This window comes from Pogona vitticeps, chromosome 1, assembly GCF_051106095.1.
Source record: "Pogona vitticeps strain Pit_001003342236 chromosome 1, PviZW2.1, whole genome shotgun sequence".
Lineage (NCBI taxonomy): Eukaryota > Metazoa > Chordata > Lepidosauria > Squamata > Agamidae > Pogona > Pogona vitticeps.
In genome coordinates, this window is record NC_135783.1 from 291,272,152 (window position 1) to 291,296,746 (window position 24,595).

Sequence of the window (24,595 nt, forward strand, 5' to 3'; positions counted from 1 at the left end):
ATAAGAGCTGTAATTCAGCATGCTTGATGATGTCGAGTTGGAAATGCCACAGAAGAGGCTTTTCAGTTAACTGCAAATGACCATTTTTTTTGTCACAGCTGTCGCAGGGATAGTAGACTTTTCCCATGCCCACCTCATGGTCCCAAGGCTTCTTCAGCTTCTGTTTCCTGAATACAGTTGTGCACATTTACTCATCAAGTCTGACTTGATTCTTAAGAACTAACTCCATTTGGGAGGCAAAGCTTTGAGAAGTTATTTTTTGACTACAAGTTCCGGAACCGTCCAACTAGTGGCCAAGCTGATTGGAGGATTCTGGAACTTGTAGTCCAAAAGGTAGTTTTTTTCCAAGCAATGCCTGCACATGGTTAGATGAGACTATGCACCTGATTATCTGTAATCTGGGATTGTTTTTAATTCTCCAGGGTTGAATCATATACATCTGAGAATAATGAACTGTGGAAAAAAGTGGAGACATTAGAAAATGCAAACAGGTGAGCAGAACCACATTTGATTGTTGACTGGAAAAGGCTGTCAGGAAGGGAGGTCAAGGGAATGCTGGAGAGAAAGTGGGAAGGGATGTTCACCACACTCCCCTACTCTGTGGTAGACTTTCTTTGGAGCTTCTCCAGTTGCAGCAGCAGGAGGTCAGCTGGGTTTGGTTAGTAAGTAAAGAATATTTGTGCTTGGACAGCTAAATGGGCTAGTTTCCTCACAGGCAAATTCCTCCCTCTCATCTCTACAAATGAAAACTCTAGCACTCAGACTCCTCCACGGGACTTGTTTCCAAAATGAGTGTTATCTCATTCCCAGTAATATTTTCAGCTTTGGGCCCAACTGGCTACCAAGCAAGTTGAAGGAAGGATGTAATGAATATTCACAAATTCTCCCTGTGACCAAAGGGGGGGATGTGTGTGTGTGTGTGAAAACTTTTTCAACAGCATCATCAGCCAAACAAAGAAACTTTTTCAACAGCAGCACTAGCCAAAGAAAGAAATGTAGGTGTTGCACAAAAAACGTGCATTTAATGCAAAAAATACTGTGTTTTGCAAAAACAAAACAGAAACAGCAAACACTCAACATTTTAGGTTGTGCAAAATACAGGTTCTTTGTCTAGAATATAACTTTTTTGCTCAGAAAACACTTCCATGAATTGGGGAGATGGAATGTGCTAAAATGCAAAGAAAGAAAGAAAGAAAGAAAGAAAGAAAGAAAGAAAGAAAGAAAGAAAGAAAGAAAGAAAGAAAGAAAGAAAGAAAGAAAGAAAGAAAGAAAGAAAGAAAGAAAGAAAGAAAGAAAGAAAGAAAGAAAGAAAAGAAAAGAAAAGAAAAGAAAAGAAAAGAAAAGAAAAGAAAAGAAAAAAGAACAAAAACTCATGTAATCTTTTCCATTGGGGAGAATCTGCTCAAGATGGTTCATTCTGAAAAACACACAAACAAAATATGTGCAGATATACATCACTAATGCAGCTGGAATGTAATCAGATGATTGGTGTTTAGGATGGTCTCTGTTCATGGGCAAGAAACAGGGTTCAAAGAACAGAAGAAAAAGTTATAAAAGGATTGCATTTCTACCAATCCCACCCACACATCCTCCCTGTTCATGCTTTGTATCAGTTTGCAAGATGATATCTTTTCTTCTCATGCTGAAATCCATGCAAATGTTAAAATATTTTTCTAACATGTTCATTTCAGCACACTTTCAAACTAATTTATACCCAAGTATGTTCTGCATTTTCTTCAATTCTGCATATTTTAGCCATTAACATTTATAAATGTGTGCTTTGTATTGTGCTCACTTTATTTCTCTTAAATGTTTTATAGCAGGGGTCGTCAACCCCCAGTCCACAGCCCTGTGTTGGTCTGTGGGCTTTCTGGAACTGGGCCATGGATATAGATTTCCATATACACCCCCGCATGCACACACAGTGGGCATGTCACGCTCATTGTAGGGGACATGCCGCACCTGCAGTGGAGTGTCACACGCAGGGGGCGTGTCACACTAGAGGTGGGCATGTCACACTCGTCCAGTGGGTGAGTCATTCACTATGGGAGTGTCACACTTGCGCAGGGGGCGTATCACACTCATCTGGCGGATATGTCTTGCCTGTGGGGGGCATTTTGCACTCGTGGTGGGTGTGTCACGCTCGCATGGTGAGCATGTCACCCCCCTGCAAGTGCGACATGCCCACTGCGTGAGCGCAGGGGTAACCCCCCGCACATGGAGCTCAATCCCCCCAACCGGTCCACAGCTCCAAAAAGGTTAGGGACCGCTGTTTTATAGGAGTCACAAATGTGAAATCTTAAAGTAATAACAATTTCTTCTCATGATAAAGTTTGGGAGGCATGAAAACATTAACTTTTGTTAAAACTATAACTAAGTGAATTTTCCCCCATCCTTCAGAACAGTATCAGGGAGAGGAGTTTTTTGGGTGAGTGATATATTTTACTTCACTTACTTCAAAATGCCGTAAGCCAGCTGTATTTGGGGCACCTGAATTTCCTCCCAAAGTTCAGCACTGCTGGAAGGTTATATGCAGAGAGAGAATGCAACCATATGGGTTTGGAGCCATCTCATGTGTGTGTGATGCCTCAGTGAAGAGAGGGAACTGTGGGGAAATCCTGCTCAGGCGTTCTGTGCTGACCGAGTAGCTGAAGCCTTGGTTCTAGTATGTGCTGCCACCTCTGGGGAACAGAGGAGGAGGGTAATTGGCAAATTGCATGTCTTTTTGCAATAAGTGCAGAGCCCTTTGCTTCCTGCCTTGGGTGGCGAGAGAGCTTGGGCTGATCCTCTACAGCCTTACACCTTCTTACCACAAGATATCCCTTTTCTGAATGACACCAGCCTCTGCTCTTTTCTTGTGTTCCTTACTTGAGGGAGGCCTGTCTCTCCTACACTCTGGTTCAGGCTCATTCCTCCCTCCCCCACATCCATTCAGTTCAAGAAGAACAGCAGGTATCTGGTCCTGCCATAAGCTAGGTGGGTGGCTGCTGCCTACACAATCCATGGGGCCCCATTGGCCCCATCTGATGGTGTCTCTGCTCAAGAAATGTGCCTCCTTTGATGCTTATGGGGAAGTCAGCTATCCACTCACATAGCAAAGGGAGAAAACAGCTACAACGCCTGCCCTTCGGTAAAGGAAAGGGGAAGACATGGTACCAGCTATTACAACATACGCACAGAGACAGCAGGTTTGGGGGACTTCTCCTCCTCCTCCTGTCTACTCTGCTACTGTGGTCAAGTTTCACTCTTTCGGTTGACGCCACAGTTGAGGCATCAACTGTGGATGATTATGAAGAAGAAGAAGAAAAAAATGCCTCTGGAAAAAAAACACTTTAGTGGTTCCCGTAGTCATTGGGGCTTTGGGAACAATATCAAGAAATTTCACTCAGTACTATAAGCACTTGCAGATCTGAGAAATCACACCATGATAGCTACAAAAAAATGGCAATATTAGGAACAACATACATATTGCGCCAATATTTAACAGATATTTAGGTTTTTGTTAAAACTTGTATCTGTTATATAGTACCAGTCAATGTTTTTATAATTTTGACTGTGCTTGGTGTTTAATAATAATAATAATAATAATAATAATAATAATAATAATAATAATAATAATAATAATAATAATAATAATAATAATAATAATAATAATAATAATAATAATAATAAATAGAGCTGCAAAGGTGGAAGGAACCCTATGGCTTGTCGGGTCAAGACCATCTCAAAGAGGCACAGTGAGAAATAGAACTCCCAATGTCTGTCTGGCTCTGCAGCCAGATGCCTCAACCACGGAGCTATCCAGCATCCCATTTAAAGGGAATTCATTTTCTTACCTTTCTTTCTGAACTGTGAAAATGTATTCTTTTAGGCCACAACTTTCAGAATTCCCCAGCCAGGTGATTCTACAAGTTGTAATATTTAAAAATTATCTTTCCCAAATTCTGCCTCTGGTTTTTCTTGTTGTTTTTGTTTTGGTTTTTTGTTTGCTTGTTTGCATCGGCACTATCAGATGCAAGTCCCTGTCTACTCCTTCTAGCAGCACTCCATGATCTTCAGAGCTGCCCTTCCCAATCTGTTAGCCTATAACCCCATTTTTCCCAACCACAAGCAATTATAATGCTGGCCCTGGTGGTGTCATCTGCAGTGTCAAACATCTGGAGGGCATCTCATTGGAGAAGTCTGTTGTAGAATATATGGCTATGTGCCAGACAGGAATTAAAGCAGGCTAAAAAGAGCTCTAGGTTATTCCTACATGCTTCTGCATCAGTGTAATCTTTTGTATGGGGGATGGCCAACATTAGGCACACGTGTGAAATCTACATAGATTGAGTTAGAAAGGGAAAACTATAATCAGTGGCCTTTTCCCCCAGAATCTGGCCCCTTACTTAATCTTGCACATACGCTTGATCTTGCATTTAAGCTTTTGTGGGCCTGGTGGGCCCACACTGCTCTCATTTGGAACCTTTTTGTATAAACTCCTTTCCTTTTGATTGCCTGTCAGCATCTCTGACCCTACCTACCTTCCTGGTTCGATACTGCTCTCTAGACACCCAGTAGATGTCAAGCTTCTTCTGTTCTATTCCACAGTGTAGTGCTTTTCGGCAGCAGGTTAATAACTATGTTCATGGCTGACGTCTGCCATCTGCTGCACAGTCAATGAACTGTTTAGTATCTCTGTTTACATTTTCTGGAGAATTTTGGGCTATAGATTCTCCTGTCCCACATTCCCCTCCTCCCCTAGCAGTTGCATGCTTCAGAGCATTTATAGTCAAGCGGTTTCTAGTTCACATGATGTAATCTAAATTTTTGATTCACTGGAGCATTCAAAAACTTTCCACTCTATTCATTGTCAAGATAGGATCTAGTAGGAACATCCAATGCTACATCTCCTAGGTATTAAATTAACAGCAACAGTAACAATAATGATAAGCATTTGTCTCCTGCTCACAATTCATGAATTCTGTCATGGTGGAATAGTTGCCAGGGTGACTTCCATATTAAGATTAGTATCCCATTGTGCTTCTACTGAGTAGAAGGTCCTGCTGGCAGGCTTCTGTGGGATTGTGCTGCTTGCATAAGTGTTCCTGTTCCACAAGCTGTGTTCTGCATGCAGAAAAGCTGCCTTCTTTTTGTTGCCAGTATTGTTGTGCCCACAATACAATCCTGCATTACTACACTGATGGACTTCCCATTCAGTAGAAGCTTAAGAGCTTCTGGTTTGTATAAATTTAGCATTAGGTAAGGAAACATCTTGCTTGCATTGAACTATTTAACAGTAGTAGACTTTTACAATCCATGTCATAAATGGTATACTGCATATTGTATTCCTGTACTAGAGAACATAGATGCATTGTTTTCTGAATGTTTAATACCTTTGGTCCGGTTTCTCTTGTTTCACAGATTTTCCTTAAAACTGGTAACATTTCTAAACTGCCCCGTTAGTGTCACCACTCTCTGGGCATATCACATTATACAATAACATCTGGAAGTTGAGTAATGGCAGCTGGACTTCTTTCTTGTTAGGTTGAAACATTTTGCTACTCAACCAGGTAGCTTCTTCAGTCTGTGTTTATGTGGCCTTCACAGACCATATATATGCATTGGACCCAAATATCAAGTTCACCAGGGAAGACACCAGAGACAACCGGCTGGCTTTACTGGACTGTGCAGTTATCATAGGAGCCAACAGCAGCTTAGGAATAGAAATCTACAGAAAGCATGCACACACTGATCAATACCTGTGATTTCACTCTCATCACCCATTACGGCACAAACTAAGGGTCATCAGGATGCTAAACCACAGAGCAAGAAACACCACCACCTCCACAGAAGCCAAGAAGAAGGAAGATGAACATCGGAGGACAGCCATTAAGGCCTGTGGATATCCAAAAAGGGCCTTTAACAAGGCAGTGTCCTGACCCAGGAGGACAGTGGAACAGTCTGAGACCCAGAGCCAACAGAAGAACCTGATCATTCCTTACATGGCAGGTGTGTCTGAAAAGCTCAAAAGGATTTTGGTAAACACTACATACTCATGTACTTCAAACCCACAAACACACTAAGGCAGAGACTCGTCCACCCAAAAGATCAGCCACCAAAACACAACAGGAGCAATATAGTGTATGTGGTCCAATGCAAAGAGGAGTGTTTGGAACTCTACATTGGCAAAACCAAACAGCTACTAAACAGGAGAATGGCCCAGCACAGGAGGGGTAGTGGCTTAGGACCACAATCAGCAATGTTCCTTCATTTGAAAGGTAAAGGACACTCATTTGATGACAAAGATGTACTAATTTTGGACCAAGAAGATACTTGATTTAAGAGAAGGGTCAGGGAGACCATACATGTGCATATGGAAAATCCCTCACTCATCAGGGGTGGAGACCTTGGATACAACCTGTCTCCTATTTATCATGCTGCCCTTTCATCCATCCCCAGAAAGATTAGGACCAAACACATCAGAAAGACCACTGTTAACAACCTATGACAATGGGTGAAGAAGAATTGCAGAAGTGGGATTATCCCTCACCCCCAATCCTTTGTCTTTCCAACAAGCCTATTCAAGCCAGGAGGAAGTGAAACCGATGTGGAGGATATATCAGGGATCTCCTACCAACTCTCCTCAAACTGAAGAAGCTACTTGGATGAGTAGCAAAATGTTTCAACAAAGAGGGATTGTGCCTGGGGAACCTTGTTCCAGAGGAACAGGGCTATAACCGAAAAAGCTCAGTGTCTTGTGTTGGCTTTTTTTTTTTTTTACTTCTTTCGGTATTATAATTCTTAACATCAAGGATTGCAAGGAGCATGTGGGGTGGGTAGCTATTTTCTGGGAGAGATGTTTTGCCAAATATAGAGGTCCTAAATTGTTAAGGTCTTTATAGATTATGACCAGCACCTTAAACTAAGCACAGAAACTAACAAGGAGCCAATGAAGGTGTGCCAAGACTGGGGATATGTGTTCATATCTGCTGGTACCTGTAAATCTGGCCACAGCATTTTGGACCTGCTGAAATTTCTATTCTGACTCCGGGGGCAGTCCTACATAGTGAACATAGTGAGTAGTCTGTTTTGGCGATTACCAACACATGGATCACTGTTGTTATGCATTTCTTATCCAGGTAGGAGCACAGCTGGACAACTGAGTGAAGTTGATAAAAGGCACTCTTTGGCCCCAGCAGATATTTATACCTCTGTAGAGAGAGCTGTGTCTGAAAACATCCCCAGACTGCTAACCCAATCCTGGTTAAAGGAGGAATGGGCAACATCTAGAGGTCTAGGGACCATGTGAACCCATCACTGGACATTGAAGGACCTCTACTGTGGTGCCCTCCACATCCCCATTTCTAACAAACTGTGTTTTTTACAGTAACTGAAAGGGCCACCTTGTGCTCTAAAGTGACCAAAAATATTACTTTAAAAATAATAGTAAACAATTTGAGCACATGGAAAGCAGCAATAATGGGAAAGCTCAAAACTTGGCAAATTGCTCCCTCCCTAGAGGACACACATCATCTTATTGCTGCATCATTTCTTTTTCTTTTTTATACATTTTGGTGCATGGGGGTATAAGGGAGCCTCAGGCACTGGAGGCTGCTTTTCAGGGCATCGCTAAGTTTGAGTGTCAAACTAGGCATCAGGTGTTCCAGATTCAAATCCTTGCTTGGCCCCAGAACTCATTGGGTGACCTCGGTCCAGTCAACCCTCTCAGCCCAACCTATGTCATGGCTCCTTGTGAGGATAAAGTGGGAGGGAGGACAGTCGTGTATGCTAATTAATCAGAGGAAAAGTGGGATATAAATATAACAAATATATACCAGTTTTCTCCTAAAGGTTTATGTTTCACAAGGATATTTTCTTTCCTAGGACTCTTCTTCAGCAGTTACAAAAGCTACAGGCTCTGGTAGCAGGGAAGGTTTCTAGGCCGTACAAAATGGCTTCCACACAGACAGGAACCTGCCTGATGGTAAAGTCTGCATGTTCTCTATTCTTTTTTTTCTTAGAGCTTTTTCTTTATGCCTTTGTGTACAGATATCGTATACTTTTTGTGAATGATCTTATGAACATATTCTATCTTTTAGTACATGGCACAAGTGGTCATCCCACACGTTCTGTATGCTCTCTTTTGCCATGACTTCTTTTTCGTCCTCTGAAGCCATAGAGGCCTCTGCAGTTTTTGCCAATGTAGGCTGCAATTAAAAAAAAAAAAAAAAAAAAGAGTATTGTAGCATTTATTAGAGTAGCAATGTGGTAATGCAGTGCAGCCTGCAGGACAAATACCTGAAAATATTTGGGAAGCAAGGGTAACATGTGAGAATGTGCCCAGAATTTGGTGGCAACTTTTTTACTTTCGGCCCTTAAGTGTCACTTTAGTCACATGAACTTGAGGGACAACGAGACACACCTGACGATTCTTGTTTTCAGCACAGACTGTGTTACAGTAGAAAAAACAGCAATAATGAACAACTTTGAATTTAGTTGCTTAATGTCCTTACTTTTCTGCATGCCTCCCACCCATTCTTACACCTGGTCTGACATCCACCATATCAAGAGGATTTGTGGTGTCACTGCATTTTAAATCCTCACTAATGTAAATTTGCACTATTTCTTGCTGCCCATTAATATGTAATCCTAAAATCCTAGTACACAGTGCTGATTATATTCTGAACTAACACAGAATATTTGTTTCATATGGTCAGTCGTTCAGGATCATCTTCACATTTAAGTAATTTTTTTAAAGAGCCAGAGAACTTGTTTCAGTGTACATTCATTTAACTTTTCCTGTCACCTATGAAAATGTCTACGACTGCTGTTTGCATTAAGTTCTGGTTAATAGCTTATCCCAGGCATTTTAGTTAAATTTGAATCTTTGTGTTTCAGATGTTCCAAGGCCTTTTGAAAAAAATTTACTGTTTTTTTTTTCATATTGTTGCTTTTAATTTGGTAATTTTTCGTCATAAAGTGGACTATAAACATTGTTTAATAACGAATAATAGTCACAGCAAAGTTCACCAATTACTGTAGTTTTATGTTAGAAAATAATGTATTCTGTACTATTTGGGATCATTAAACATGTAATTAACAGTAATTCTATTATAGAATAAAACAAAAACAGCTTCAGATTCCATTTCTTTGCTCTACTGGTGACTAATTAAAAGGATCCAAAAAGGAATATACGGTATTATTTGAACAATTAATTGTTTTTCCCCTTCTGCTCAGCACCAAGTCTGTATCAAACCTACCAAATGGCCTAAATAAGCATTAATTTAGTGCTTCACAAAAATAGTATTTCACTTTTCTGTTCCAGAAGCCATTCTGCAACATTAATATATTCATGAAAAACAAAAACAAAAAATCAGTAGGTGAGGTTTTCCTCATCCCCTTATCTTTTGCCTGTTTTAGAACTATTCCAGCCAAAAACAAAAAAGAAAAAGGTATCAGTCTTGCATGGATGAAAAATAAACTTTATTTCAGTGGCCCCTGAATATTGTTCCTCAAATTTTGCTTCTGAAATTGTCATGTTGAATATGTTGAAGGACCAGAATGCTTCAGATGTAAATTACTACTTAAGCAAAAAGCAATCTGGGAAACCTTGAGCTAATAATCATCTCACAGGGTTATTGTGATGATGAGTGAAGCGAGGATGACTGTAACAGAAATCCTGTTTCAGTGAACACCTTGGAGGAATGACAGGATAAAAACACAGTAAATAAAAGATACCAGCAGGTATTTAACACTGACATTGATGTGCAGATCATTTGATTTGTTTTCAGTTATAACTGTATTCTTTATCAGGAATAAATAGCTGCATCTAAGAAAAGTCTCAAGTTAAGGTCTAGCCACTTATTTTTTTTCAAAAACTCAACGACAATTTGCAGCTTAACTTCTCACTTCTGTTTCCTTGCGTGAACACAAGCGCACAATCATATTCTATCTCTTGGTTAGCTGCACTGATGGTTCCTTTTGCATTTCATCCATAGGTCCTAGTTTTGTGCTTTGTCTTGGTCCTGGGCTCAATGATGCCATGTCTCCCAGAATTCTCTGCAGCATCACAGACAGTAAAAACAGCTCCATCACCGGACATTTACACAACCAGTAAAAGTGAGTTAGATGTCACCTAATTCTTTGTTATTATAACCCTCTGGAAGAGCCAGAGTTATAGCAAATCTAGAGTGTGGTAATGTTACTAAATCCTATAATCCTCCAGCCAGCCCAGCCACTAGACAGACTGGCTGATTGCTTCTGGGTGTTGTAGCGCAAAACTTTGATGTTTCAAAGCTCTGATTCAGATGTTGATGCTTCTGTTTGTCTCGTCTGCCATTTCCTCTATTAACCTTCTGTCCCAAGAGTAATTCACCAAAGGTGAATCAAAGCATCTGATGCAGGAAAACAAAACATTTGTCTAGTTCCATGTGTGACCAGTATGTCTGTGGCAAATAACAAGACTATTTCTTGATGTCTTCAGTCTTGAACTGAGCAGATCTGGATGTGTCAGGAAACCTGTAATGGAACAGGATATTATTTCTGTTCACTTTATGCAGGATAGTTTTCTGTTTGAAAGCATCTCTCCTTGAAGAGCTGTTTCCTCAATGCAGGGGTCTTGAAGTTGCCCATCTATTATAAGCCTATGAACAACAGGTAGAGCTAGCATGTAGGTTCCACAGCTGGGGTCTTCCCCCAAGAGTGAGGTGTGTGATCATATATGATCATCTAACTTTCAGTTTATTCATCCACACCCACCTCCAAATTGAGGTCCGCCATGTGTATAGATGTTGATGCTGATGTTCTCGTCTTTCATAAACAAATGCTATTCTTTTAAAAAATACTAGTGTTGCCCTCTGATGTATTGAAGGTCTAGGTATAGTGGGATTAATGGCATCACTAGTTTTATTAAATTTGATTTATAGCCATCTGCACAGCTCAGTGTGGGTTTCATCAGTTATTTCCACCTCAGATACCTCCCTCCCCCAATGGGCTTGTCACTTCAAATGGATGTCTGTAGGGGGTGGGAAGTAAGGAGGGAAAACTGACAAAATTTCTAGATGAAAATTGCCTGAGGTCTTCTGACAGTACGTACAAGCATTGTCACCTCAGCTACACCATTATTCCTACTCTGTTTCCTGAGATTTTCTTTGAGCCTCTCTCATATGAACACAAGCTGAAAACAAAAACCAGATTCTCACAAGAAAATAGCTGAGGTAATAAACCTGGTCATCCTGTTTTTGATTGTGGGTAGAGATCTGCTTCAGGGCTACACAAAGAGTAGTCCCCAAACCTTTCATGCCCATTACATACCCCAGAAAATGTGTAGGTAACAAATGGCCTGAAACAGCCAATCTTCCCATGATTGGTCATTTTGGGCCATTCACTTAGCCTCATAGGGACTTTGTCCAAAATAGTCACTGTCTTGGCACAAACAGCAAACCCTGAAACAAACAGTGCACAAATATTCATGCATTATTTGTCTGCAGTGCAGACAAGCATGATCATAGGCATACTGTTTAAGGACTGGCACCTCATTCTCCTTGCATATTGATCCTGTTGTCTGTCAGTGAGTGACCAAAACCGTTGACATTCTCAAAGGCAGATTGACTAGCTCTCTCTCTTTTTCTCTGTCTAGGACCCTTTATTTGGAATGTTGTTTACTTTAAAACTGAGAGGCAGGTTTATTAGTCTTTTTTTACTTTATTATTTTTCTGTCCCAGACTTCTGCTAAAGACTTTGGAGAAACAGTTATAGAGTTGCCATTCAAACATTTGTCAGGCTCAACTCCGTTGAGAAGCTGTATAGAGGATGATGTGTGGAATTGTCAACAAAAGACTGCTTCCAATAAAGTTTTATTAGAATGATCTACATATTTGAGAAATAGAAAAGATGTGTTCTGGTACCACTGGCTGTGGGATTAAGAGAGGGGGTGTAAACAGATGTGTGGAAGCAAATAAAGGAAGCCCATCTACCTGCATTTATATCTAGGGACATTAGTTGCACTTCTCTCCAATTATGTTCTGCACTTCCAGCAAACATTTAGAGTTCGATCTGCAACACATGTTTTTTGAAAATTTTCTGGACATGTTATTGGAGACCGATCTCTACAGTGGCACTTCTTAAAGAGCCAGCTGACTTTCCAGATATTTTTAGCAGTTTAAAACAACCTATGTGATTTTTCATTTGGGGAGAGGGGTTCACTTGTTCCTTCAATGCACAATAACTCATGACCAAAGGTCTGCATTTTGTTTGCACACTCTTGGCCCAAACAAAGGACTAGTATACATATCCTAGCAACCATATAAAGGTCAGCTAGAACAGCTTCCTGATGACAATGTCTCCATGCTAACAGAGGCTGCTTAGAGTCTTCAAGATTAGCATGAGTATGCTCCATGTGGAAGTGGCACTGCCTTTTGTGATTACAATATGAAGAATCTGGTATACAGATGGTTTAGTAGATCGTCCTCACCTCTCCTGTCAAAGGGTCATCTGTGAACAGTGTTCAAATCATTTTTAAAAGGATGTGGTTGGTTGGTGTATTAATAGATAATGCCACTGGGAAACCCAAATGCCCCCCAACTGGACTTTTAAAAAACAGTTACTACAATTTTTTTCTATCCTGGTTCCTGCACTTGTAAGAAGGGCATGGCAAATAGAAATTTACCATGTAGATCTGTTGTTGATATGAAAACACAGCAGAGAAATACCTTGTATGCTGACTTTCCATGTGCTTTTAATGACAGCCAGTGACCAAAAGCCTGCTGTGTAAGTTACATCTGTAAAAGGTGATGAGGTCACTGGTAACGAGGGGGATTCTCAGTTATCAAAGGCTTTCTCCTTTTGTCGTCAGCTCATCTGACTCAGACATAATCAGTTTTATTATATGAGAGCTGTAGTTATGGAAGGGAAAAATCTTTAATTACCAGCAGAGAAAGATTTTAGGTAATTAAAAGCTTCCTTCTTCCATTCTGTGACTTCCATGTAATGGATTACTCATGAGTCAGACAGGCTGTGGGACATATGAAAGAAGTCTTTAAGTACAAATAATCTCCCGCTGCTAGTCATTTTCTCAACCTTCTGGTGGAGTAACTTAGGCAATAAGATTTTGGCTAATATAGTGTTAGTGTATAGAATCTTGGACTAGGATTCAGGAGACCTGGGTTCAAATCCTTGCTTGGCCATGGAGACATACTGGAGGGGTAATAGGTACCTTGAAACCCCTATTAGGGTCACCATAAGTCAGAAACAACTTTGATGGTGCATAACAGCAGCAGCAGCAGCATGAACATGTTAAGAGAAGGGAGGGCTGTAACACAGAGCTGGGCAATGCTCTAATGTGGTCAGGCTGTGTAGATATGTCATCAGTTTATATGCTGATGCATTTTGGTAGCATAATGGTTAGTGCTAGACTGGAACTTGGAAAATCCTTTTCAAATTGTTGCTGACCTGTGAAAATTATTAGAGACTTCGGCCCAATCACTCCCTCTCAGCTTGACATACCTCAAAGGTTTGTTGTGAAAATTAAGTAGAAAGGAGCAGTTGTCATGTATATTGGAGGAAGGGTGAAATATAGAAGTAACTAATGAGTGAAATATAAAATAAATAGCAGGGTTTGGAATAATCTATCAACATCGTACAATCATGGCTTCAGCACCTAATAGAGCTCTTCTCTTCTGCAGTTCATTCTCGAAGCCTTCTGTTCTACGATGAGCATGGGGGGTCCTTAGAGGAAAGCTATAGCTCCTTCATCTCAGTAGAGCGTTCTGAAAAGTGGGAGGCTGATAACAGGCAACGTGAGGAAGAGCAACAGCCTCAGGAGCACGTGCACAACCCTCTGGTTGTGGCCCATGAAACAGCCAAATACCTGAACAAACCCAACCTGGAGGGGCAAATTCAAAACGAGAGCAGCTCAGCTCTTACTCACTCCAAGCAGCGATTCCTTGAGAGGTAAGAAGATGCGGGCCTCTTTCTAGCTGGTGCCAAATAGTTCATTAGTAAAGGAACATACTATCAAGCTGTTCATTATCTGTGTCCTTACTTGTTCACGGAACCATGTATAAGTATAACCATCACATAGTCTCACTCTTCTGTTTGAGGATGTGGACTTGATCCATGAAAGCTCACATTAAAATATAGTCATTAGTCTAAGGTGCTACAATGTTTTTGTCTCTCTTTTTTTGTATTGCTTTGTTTTTTTTGTCCAATATGCTTGCACAAATATCATAACTAGAATATATCTATATTTAATTTCAGTTCCAGAACATGTCTCTCCAGCTAGCATAGCCAGTTGGCAGTTATAGTTTAGAAAAGTTACTTCTCCTAGCTCTGTTTAAAGTGGTTGTTGTAGGTTTTTTGGGCTGTTTGGCCATGTTCTTAAGGTTTTTCTTCCTGTTTAAAGTGCATTGATCAGACTCTCCCAATTATTGCCTTTGAATCAATAATTGCAGTGGTAGATCATGTATCTTCTCTACTGGAGATAACTAGGAAGCTGCCTTAGACATGGCCAAATTAATTTGCCCTTCTAGATCAGTCTATTCTACTCGGTGGCAGTGGTTGTTCAGAGTCTAAAGCACAAATCTTTCTTTTCAGCTGTTCTCTTCTGTTTTTAACTAGAAATGGCAGAGTGTATATGGGTTCTTTTTTAAAATATGTGTCTGTCCCTAAACTGCAGTATGGACTATAAGATTCAGTTGCCAACAGAGCTGGTAGCAGTCAGAGCACTTTACAGCAAAAATCAGATGTGTCTCTAGAACAGTGCAGATGGAAGGGTCCTCAGAGAAACTTAATGAACCATCTGGAAATACAGGCTTGGAAAAGCCTCCTTTTAAAAATACAGTCTCTATAATTACCTAGCCAAAGGTCATGCTGGTTGAACAGTTCTAAGAATTACTGTATAAGTATTTTTCTAAGTTCTGCTAAGTTAGCAAACCAAGGATTGTGGAGGAGGCATCATAGCATTCATTAGAGCAGTGGTCCCGAACCTTGGGCCTCCAGATGTTCTTGGACTTCAACTCCCAGAAATCCTGGCCAGCAGAGGTGGTGGCAAAGGCTTCTGGGAGTTGTAGTTCAAGAACATCTGGAGGCCCAAGGTTGGGGACCACTGCATTAGAGGACTGGATCTGACATGGAGAGAGAAAGCAGGTGACAAGATAACAGATTGATGCTTTTCTTTCCTTCCTTTTTTTTCTACAGAGACAGAAACTCCAGCGATACTGCTGAATTCTTGTAGCAGCTGCAATTCTCAAGGCCTCCTCTGTTGAGTTTCCTGAGTGGCGTGATTAAAGGCACAATCCTATGCATGCTTACCTGGAAGTAAGTCCCAATGAATTCAGTGGGATTTACTTCTGAGTACACAAGTGTAGGCTTGCACTGCAAGTGGGAGAGGATGTTCCATTTGGATGTCTTCAAATTGGCCTTGAGTTCACCCTCTTATCTGTTTGTTCATTCGGTCCCCAGTGTCAATATTGCTCCTTCAGTCAGGATTTACACTGATCACCATAATCAGGGATAGCACCTGGCAATGTAGAAGCCTCAGGCCTTTAACCTATCCCCACTAGTCATGATCACCATGACCACTGGTTATATTCTTTCCTCAGACAACAATTTCATAAGTATACTGTATAAACTGTACCCAACCATGTTTGTCCTTGGATCAGGAATACATCATCCCAACCATGCCAGATTTGGGGGGTAGGGCTGGGAGATGGTCTTAATTTTTATACTACACAATTACATCTAAAAATAACAAGGTAGAATGCACAGAGCCAGAAATGTAAGAACAGATTACAATTAAATATCCAAATAACATTAAAAGCAGTCTTCAGATGAGATCAAAGAAAAGCTTACCAAGTAAGAAATCCATAAAACCAAACCCACTATGAAGATCGTGGCTGCAGTCACATACACTTACTTGAAGATAAATCTCATTGAACTCTGTTCATTCAAACCAATCCTTAGTCCCAACAAGAGTAGACCCACTTAATCAAGGGGTTCTTAGTAATCAACATTTATATATGTTCCATTGATTCACTGGGTCTACTCTCATTGGGTCTAAGAAGGGAATTTAGACCAAAAAGGATTTGCTTCTGAGCATGGGTAAAAGGCAAAAAAATTAGGAAAAAGGCGACAAAATCACATCCTATACCAAAATCTTGTCTTGTCAAACACTGATTTGAATCCTGTTCTCTCTTTCTTTTTTCCTTTCTTTACCCATAATATACTGATGGAAAAATGCATATTCGTTCTAATATGGAAATACTGTGTGCAATTCAGTGTCTGAAGTTTTTGCAGAAATGGGCCAGAGGACCTCACCAATGGGAACCATTATATGTCTTTTTAGTTCTTTGTTCCTGTTATGCTTTTGATTTAGTTTTCTCCAAACAAGCAGCCTTAATGGGGCCCTTCTCTCCTCTAACAGTGCTGTACTTAGAACATGACACTACAAACTAGATGGGCTTCCTTGTGAGCTAAAGAAAGGCACCTGGTTGACCATACCCAGAAATGTACAACTTCTACAGGCAGAAGATTACAGGATAGAGATGACAGGGATGCACAATTGTTCCCTGCACAGCCCCATTCATTCTGTATTCCCTGAAGCTAGCTGGGCCCTATGTACAAGGTAGCAGGTTTCCCCTATGGCTTCCATGTCATCAGATATATGGGAACGGGGAGATCTATCAGAGCAATTCTCAGAAAAAATCCACCAGGACCAACACATGCCACCATAGCTCTCTGAACTCTCACAACACCTCTTTCTTAATACAAAAGCAGCACAAAGAAACATTGTTCAGTTAATGCAAATCCTTTCATCAGCCAGAAATTCTATTTGGCATAGTCCACGTGTGCCTCAAATTTGCATCGTTGTACAGAGACCAAAAGCAGAAATTGTTTGTACATAATGAACCTTATTTTGTATTATTGCCAATCCCTTAAGATATTGTATTTTGGAGACTCTCAGATCCTATTTTCTGTATTGTATTTTATTAAGAGTTATTGCGGGCTTGGCCTCTATGAACTTCCTTTCTTCGCAGGGCGCTGTTTCCTCTTAGACTAGCACCTAATGTTTTGTTTTTACTATATCGCTATTTCTCTTCTGTTACTAGCTCTGCAATTGCTTTCAAGCAGCAAAATAAAAAAAAAGATGCAGCATCAGTTCTGTTGTTTGAATTGTTCATTATTTAATTGATGAGATATTAATTTAGCAAATGTTTCTGAAAGTGAAGTACTGCCACCTTCACTTAATAAATAAGTGCAGGGCTCTTGCATTGGGCACAGAGATTTGCAAGAACAGAGCTTCTCTAAGGGTTTTGCACACAGATTTTATTACTAAGCAATGATGGCAGCAACTTCCCTCTCAAATCCATCATTGCCCCAACCCTGCAGCAACAAGCTTGTAACAATATAATTATAAAATGATATAACAGATGGAGAGGAAGCCCTTGCTGTTGGGAGAAAAGCGTATTTGCTTTCTAAAACAAACAAAAGATGTACTGGGAGAAAGAGGGAAGCCTTTAAAAGGTATATGGCTGTAGAAAACATATTGAAATGGAAGGACTGCAGTGGTTTGGGTCCTGTGTAGTTCTTTACTTTCGTCATTCTGTTTTAAAGACTGTGCATGCTCATGAGCTTCGAAGAAATCTATCTATCTATCTATCTATCTATCTATCTATCTATCTATCTATCTATCTATCTATCTATCTATCTATCTATCTATCTATCTATCTATCTATCTATCTATCTATCTATCTATCTATCTATCTATCTATCTATCTATCTATCTATCTAATCTACCAGATTTTTCCGTTTATAAGATGCCCCCGTTTAGAAGACACCCCACACATGCTTTTCTGGCTCATAAATTAAGAAAACTTAAATTTCAGTAGTAGGGATGTGGTGGCGCTGTGGGCTAAACCACAGAAGCCTGTGCTGCAGGGTCAGAAGACCAGCAGTCGTAAGATCGAATCCACGCGACGGAGTGCGCGCCCATCGCTTGTCCCAGCTCCTGCCAGCCTAGCAGTTCGAAAGTATGTAAATGCAAGTAGATAAATAGGGACCACCTCGGTGGAAAGGTAACAGCGTTCCGTGTCTAAGTCGCACTGGCCATGTGACCACGGAAGATTGTCTTTGGACAAAACGCTGGCTCTATGGCTTGGAAATGGGGATGAGCACCGCCCCCTAGAGTCGAACACGACTGGACAAAAATTGTCAAGGGGAACCTTTACCTTTACCTTAGATTTCAGTATTCAGCCTGTCAGCTCAGAATGTTTGGACATTCTGAGTCCCTGTTGCACCTGAGCCTACAGGCTCCACCTCCAACAAGGTGTGTTCCATATGGTTTGTTCAGCATCAGCTGACGTCGGTTCCATAAGGCTTGTGATAGGAGGAAGCTAGGTCTCCTGACCGTAGAAAGCTAAGCCTCGTGACTGAAGGAAACCTGTTTGCAGAGGTTTCTGGGCCGTTTTGTTCTCTCCTCAGCTTACCTCCATGTATAAGACACCTCTCAATTTTTAGTGTAATGATTTTAGGAAAAAGTATCATCTTATACACAGAAAAACACTCTGACTAATCTGTCTGTCTCCAGCATGCATGTAACTTAGCAGAACTTGCAAAAATTACTTAGAATTCTTAGAATTGCCCAAGCAGCATGGCCAATTAAATATATACATATATGAAATTTTCCATATCTTCTTCCCAGCTTCCCAGCAATAGTAGCAAGGTTGACTTGGGAAACAGCATGATTAATTAGAAGTAATTTTTCAAATCTGTCACCATCTGTGCAAGAGCTTTAAAGGTCTGTGTGTAAAGGCCATAAAGGTTGCATGAGCCTTTCTCTGAGTTGCAACTCCCAAACAGAGACTTGGGAATATGACACTGAGATGCCTAACTACAATTAAGGACCTGCAAATCTGGTTTCAAAATATTCACAGTCTTCCAACACTACACCCACTTACTTATCTAAAAATATAGCCTTGGGGAAAGTACCATAGCTTTTTTTCACTATAAAATGTGGGTGAGTCCTTTATACTTGGGCTAAGTATGCAGGTTCTTGTCATAAGTAGCATCATAACTGGATTTTTACATTTTTATTTCCTGCACTTCCAGGTCAAATTTTTAAAAAATCTGTAGTAATTCACTTTTAAAGGGGTTCTTTTCCATGTTACATCTTCCATCAACAGTACTAACACATTCAAAGAGAAAGCTTTTGAGATAAGGAAGCTCATTGTATTTATCAGCATTTTTTCATCTCTAGAAAGCTACAGGATTCAGACTTGGGTGTTGCAATATTTTATTGCTTCTGTTTACAGATAGAATGGAGGACATGTCTGAACTTTGGCAGCTGCCTCCTCTTCCTGTTAGTGATGGACTACAAGAAGTGCTAGAAATGCATCTGGGAGAAAGGCGAGTCACCCACTCACTCTAGGGGTGTAGCAATCAGTTCTTAGTACAAGTGCTCATTGTGTCGCACCCCATAGCTGCATCTTCAGGGAGAGTCCCCAAAAATGCAGGCAACTACAATGATCTATATACCACCAAGCCAGTTGTAATAGCTTTTATCTGTGATAACGTGCTTATCACAGTTTGTTGTTGCAGTTTCATTTTCCAAAACCAAAAGAGACTGAAATTTATAATATGGAGGAAAACATGAGAGTAATCCATAAGAGCAAGGCAGCTGCTGAAAAATGATCATTGCAACTAGCCTACGCCTGTACATGCAATCCTTTGGTGTTAGCTTGGGCAATCCAGCTATGTTAAGATGACTAGCTTCTTTAGATTCATTCATTCATGCTTTCCACTGGAAAGTAGCATTCAAGGCAGCTTACAGTCTTCATGAAATAATAAAAACAAGTAAAACTCAATTTAGCTATAAAGTCATAGGATTGCTCCTTGGATCAACTAATCACAGAATTCAGGCAAAACTAGATGAGCTTTTCTTTCGGGAGTAAGAAAATCCTGGATCCAGAAAAATTAGTTCTCTAGTTTCACAGATGCTTGTTTATTGTGGATCTGTCTAACTGGCAAGGAAAGCTTCCACAATAGGTACAAATTAGGCACTTCATTATTGAAATACTTTGAACAAATGGCTGTAGTTCAGAAGGGGGGCCTCTGCCCTCCCATATGGCAAGGGCTACATTTTTATTCTCAGAGGTCTGTGCCATTTACGCCTCTGCAAAAACAGCCCCCATGTGAAGGCATCATTCTCCCCTAACACACCTTGCAGGAAATGGGTGGGCTGGTGATCTGTGCTGAGCACTGATGCTTTTGTCAAAGGAAAACGGGTTGGTTATTATTTCTGTGCAGCTCAGACATGATGTGAAAGTAGAGTGATCACTTCTGTTTCAAGTAATTGCTCTAGTTGCTGGGGAACATTTTCGTCAAGAGAGCAGGAACCTGAAGCAGATAGCTGCAATGCGCCATCTCTTTGGTATCATTGCAACTGAATTCCTTGTTGTCCCCGAGAGTCCTGATTTGCACTCATTCACGTTCTCATTACATGGAAATGATGTGTTCTCCCCACCTCCCACCCCACCACTTTCCAACACACACATAAACACTCAGAGTCCCTTTAGAAAAGATTTTTTTAAAAAAAAAAAAAACACCAACCTCTCAATATCATACTTCCTTTATGCAGCTCTCTGGTATGTCTGCTCTACAAATATCAGTCAGCACCTCATCAGATCACCATGGCATCTTTGACAATTGGAACTCTGCAAGGGTGTAAATATCGAACAGGATACTAGCTGCTGTATACAGGTCTGGTCATTGTGTCTCAAGAAGGAAGTTACAAAGCTAATGGAACAGATGCCAAAAACAGCAACCAAAATGATCTGGAAGCAGTAGCAATTTCTGTAACAGGAAACGTCATAAAGGGGTAGGATTTCTATGATGTTTCACATTTTCTCTGCAAGCTACGTTTGAACCCATAAGGAACTTCAAACATGTTTATGAGTAATCTGGTCTATAATAATAATAATAATAATAATAATAATAATAATAATAATAATAATAATAATAATAATAATAATAATAATAATAATAATAATAATAATAATAATAATTTTAGAACTGCAGAGCTGGAAAGGACCTTGTGGATCATCAAGTCCAGCCCTTGACAAGGAGGCAGAGTGGGGAATCAAAGTCCCAACCTCTGGCTTTGTAGCCAGATGCCTAAACCACTGAGCTAGCCAGAAGATCTTCATATTTGCTCACCTCTAGAACAACTCTGCTTGTGGCCTCAATTTTTATCCAGCTCTTCAGATGCATTTTTATTGTTACTTTCATTAGTTTTCAGGAAATAGCCTGTGACATCCACCCTCTAGATGTCTCTGCTGTAGATTTATACTGTATATGTGGAAGGCAGGAAACAGGTAATAGTATCTCCCACCACCACCACCACCATTGAATATTGAAGAGAGTGAAGTACTGCTGCCTTTGATGTGTGCTGCACACACAGCTGTCTTTTGCTTCTTGTAGATAGTGCGTGCAGGTTCATGTACTAATTCAAAAAAGAGAGTGACAAAAGAAGAGTTGGCCTATATAGATTTAGATGAGGAGGGAAGGGCTACATGGCTCAGCCTCTCTTCCCCCTCACCTATGGCTCCAGAGGGTGAGATAAATGTATCCAATGGGACTTAGGTTGTGAGTACATTGGAACACCAAATTGGAAGGACTTGAATTTGCTCCAGTTTGCTTCAAAGACTGTGGAACATTTCAGGAGTGCAGTGTTCTCACTGGATGTATTGCCATTGGCATCCCAGCCCACAGCTTCCCTTTTTCCTTCTAGTCCCACTTCTGACTTTCCTTTTATGGTTTGTAGTAAAGCAAATATACATATTTCAAATACACATATTCCATTGCATCATCTTCCATTTTGTCTTGCTTGCTTCTTTTTCCATTCCCTTTTTAAAATTTCATTTTATATGTGCACAGGTGATCCAGTGAACATTCCCACCCCATCCCCTGGGATCTCTCCTTTTGCTGATTGTCCTCTGACTTTTTTAAAAAAAATCTTATTTCCTTTGAAATAAACCCTGCTCTGCTCCCTTTGATGTGTATACCCTCAGACAGAAACACATGTATACACGCCATCCACACATACACATGTGCACTCAAGCAATGGAGAGATCAGCGAGGCTCCTTCCCACAGCCTCTCCCCATGCAATAAAGGAGGCAAAAGAACCAAGTGTCACAGTGGCTTTTCTCGGGGGGGGGGGTTCATTTTCTCCCCTTCTCTCTCACACACACACACCACAATCCCCACTCTCTTTCCCTCTCTCTTGCACTTCCCCTTTTTTCTCACATTAGTCTTTCTCCCTCCTCCACCTTTCTAAACCCCCCATCTTTCTTTCTTTCTTTCTGGCGGCTTCCAATAAGGTGTATACGATAAAACATAAGGATTTTACAAACAGTCCATAACACATACAATAATAAAACAAATAATAAATGAAAGAAAAAATAAATAAAGAATTAAATATTAATTTACACATATCCAGTCAGAGAAAAGCCCTTCCAATCCTTCCAGCAATTGAGAAGTAGGAGTTCCCTAGTGGGAGAGGGAAAAGCCGCTTTGTGAGCAAACAGCACCGGATGGATTCAAATCAGCATTTGCATCATGCAGGCACTGAAAAATACTTCGTATTCACCCATTTTATGCATAAGTGGAGCAAACACTGAAGTATTTGATGGTGTAGGTGGGCTCTTCATTTAATAATTGCACTCATCATTCTCTATTTATTGCGAATCTGTTTTTGTACTTCTTCAAATAAACACACTGTTTTTACTTAAGTGTGGATAATTTCCACTGAAACCTACACTTCAAGATGCTAAATACCTACCCACTCCTACATCTATACAGTACTGTTAGAACAGAATGATTGTGCCAGACTATTATCCCTCTAATAAAGAGTTTTTCTTTCCTTTACAGTATTTTGTTACAATCAAGAAAAAGATCATACCCCAAAACAACTCACGTTCTTCATTTCTGCTTTTTACCACAGTGCTGATCATATTCATGTTATTTAAATCTGAATCTTTATCATAGTGCTGCTAAATAGGCTCTATGGTGCTCAGAAGGAGCTGATTTTCCAAGCTATACATTTTAGGAGTACTTTTTGACTAATCCTTTAATTCTTTATGTATTTCCTTACTGAAAAGAAAAGTGGCTGAGCTGTTATTATTGGAACAATTTCTCACCCTCCTACCTGCCAGCTGAAATGGCAGTACAAACCACTGTTGCCAGGCATTTTATTGGTCATACCATTTCTACCAGGGCTAGGTCAGAGAAGAGGAAGGGATTTCCAACTGTACAACAAAAATAAAACAAAAAGAGTTCTGGTGCCTTAAAGGTGAATAGATTTATTTCAGGGTAAGCTTTTGTACATTATGTTGCACTTCCTCAAAATGCAATCCATAAAAGCTCTCATTGAAATAACTCAGTTAATTTTGAAGGTGTCACACTCGCTGTTTTAATTATTTCTAAAATCTGAAAAAATAGAGAAGAAAAAAACAACTAAGAAAACAATGCAATAAAACTAGGTAAATAGTCATATCAGTAACCTAAGAGGTGGGGAAAGAAAAGGAACAATATACATTAACTTCTACAAACATTTTCCAGATATGCAAAAATTTATCCATGCACAGGTATAATCTATAAGTCATGCATTCATAAATCATCAATGTCCCAGAGTTCTCTATCCATTGAGTTACTGGGGTAGATGTTTGTGTTTCCAGTGTATTTACTTATTGATCTGATTTTTATCTCACCTTTCTGCTCTAGTGAGGACCCAAGGTGAAATACAAAAAATGTAAAATTTAAAATTTTTAAAAACAAAACAATTTTTAAACAAACAATTTTAAAAATCCAATGTAACATTTAGAACTGTACTATATACATATTTAAAACATCACTTTAAAACTATAAAATTAAACTTTTTAACTATGTAAAAAATTTAATACCTACTCAGCTGTGTCCTGGCTCCCCAAAAGCCTCTCTAAAGAGGTAAGTTTACAGCTGCTGGCAGAAGGGAAGGAGGGAAGGGGGCAGCTGCGCTTCCGAATTAGGGAGTTTTGTCAAATAGGAACAGCCACAGAAAAAAACCCTCTCAAGTCCTCACCAGACATGCTTGTGTCATTGGTGAAACTGAGCGAAACAACTGTATAATAGAAGTCTCTTAGCAAAAGTTAGGGCACAGAAAGTCCATTTGTGTTGCCCAGTGATTAATCTCCAAGAAACCAGTAAGTTATTTAAGGGTATGTAAGGATGTACAAAGCTCAAAGAATGGTCCAAAACCAAATTAATATGGGTGATAACTTCTCCCACAAATGATGTCCCTAGAGGACATTACCATAGCATATGCCTAAGAGACAGAACAGGAGAATCACGGTGCCATCACTTAGATAAATTGCTCAAACCCTTCCTAAAAAGCTATTGTGATGTCCAATATTTTCTAAACACAGACACACACAGACACATACAGACACACAGACACAGACACAGACACAGACACAGACACAGACACACAGACACACACACACACACACACACACACAGACGTATTCATAACTATCTCAGGTATACTGTTTAATTGTTCCTTCTACTGTCTGCACAATATAG

The 24,595-nt window shown here is 40.1% G+C and overlaps 1 protein-coding gene across 1 annotated transcript in view; it reads left to right on the top strand.

The window, feature by feature from the left end:
• The window catches only part of CREB3L1 (cAMP responsive element binding protein 3 like 1), a 111,490-nt gene extending 94,354 nt beyond the window's left edge, over positions 1-17,136 (top strand). The window contains exons 8-12 of the mRNA XM_020798655.3: positions 423-491; positions 7,867-7,966; positions 9,981-10,101; positions 13,665-13,932; positions 15,178-17,136. Of these exons, the coding sequence (XP_020654314.1) occupies positions 423-491; positions 7,867-7,966; positions 9,981-10,101; positions 13,665-13,932; positions 15,178-15,214 (595 nt within the window). The 3' untranslated portion in view covers positions 15,215-17,136. The remainder of the gene's footprint in view (positions 1-422; positions 492-7,866; positions 7,967-9,980; positions 10,102-13,664; positions 13,933-15,177) is intronic.
• The last annotated feature ends 7,459 nt before the right edge of the window (positions 17,137-24,595 follow it).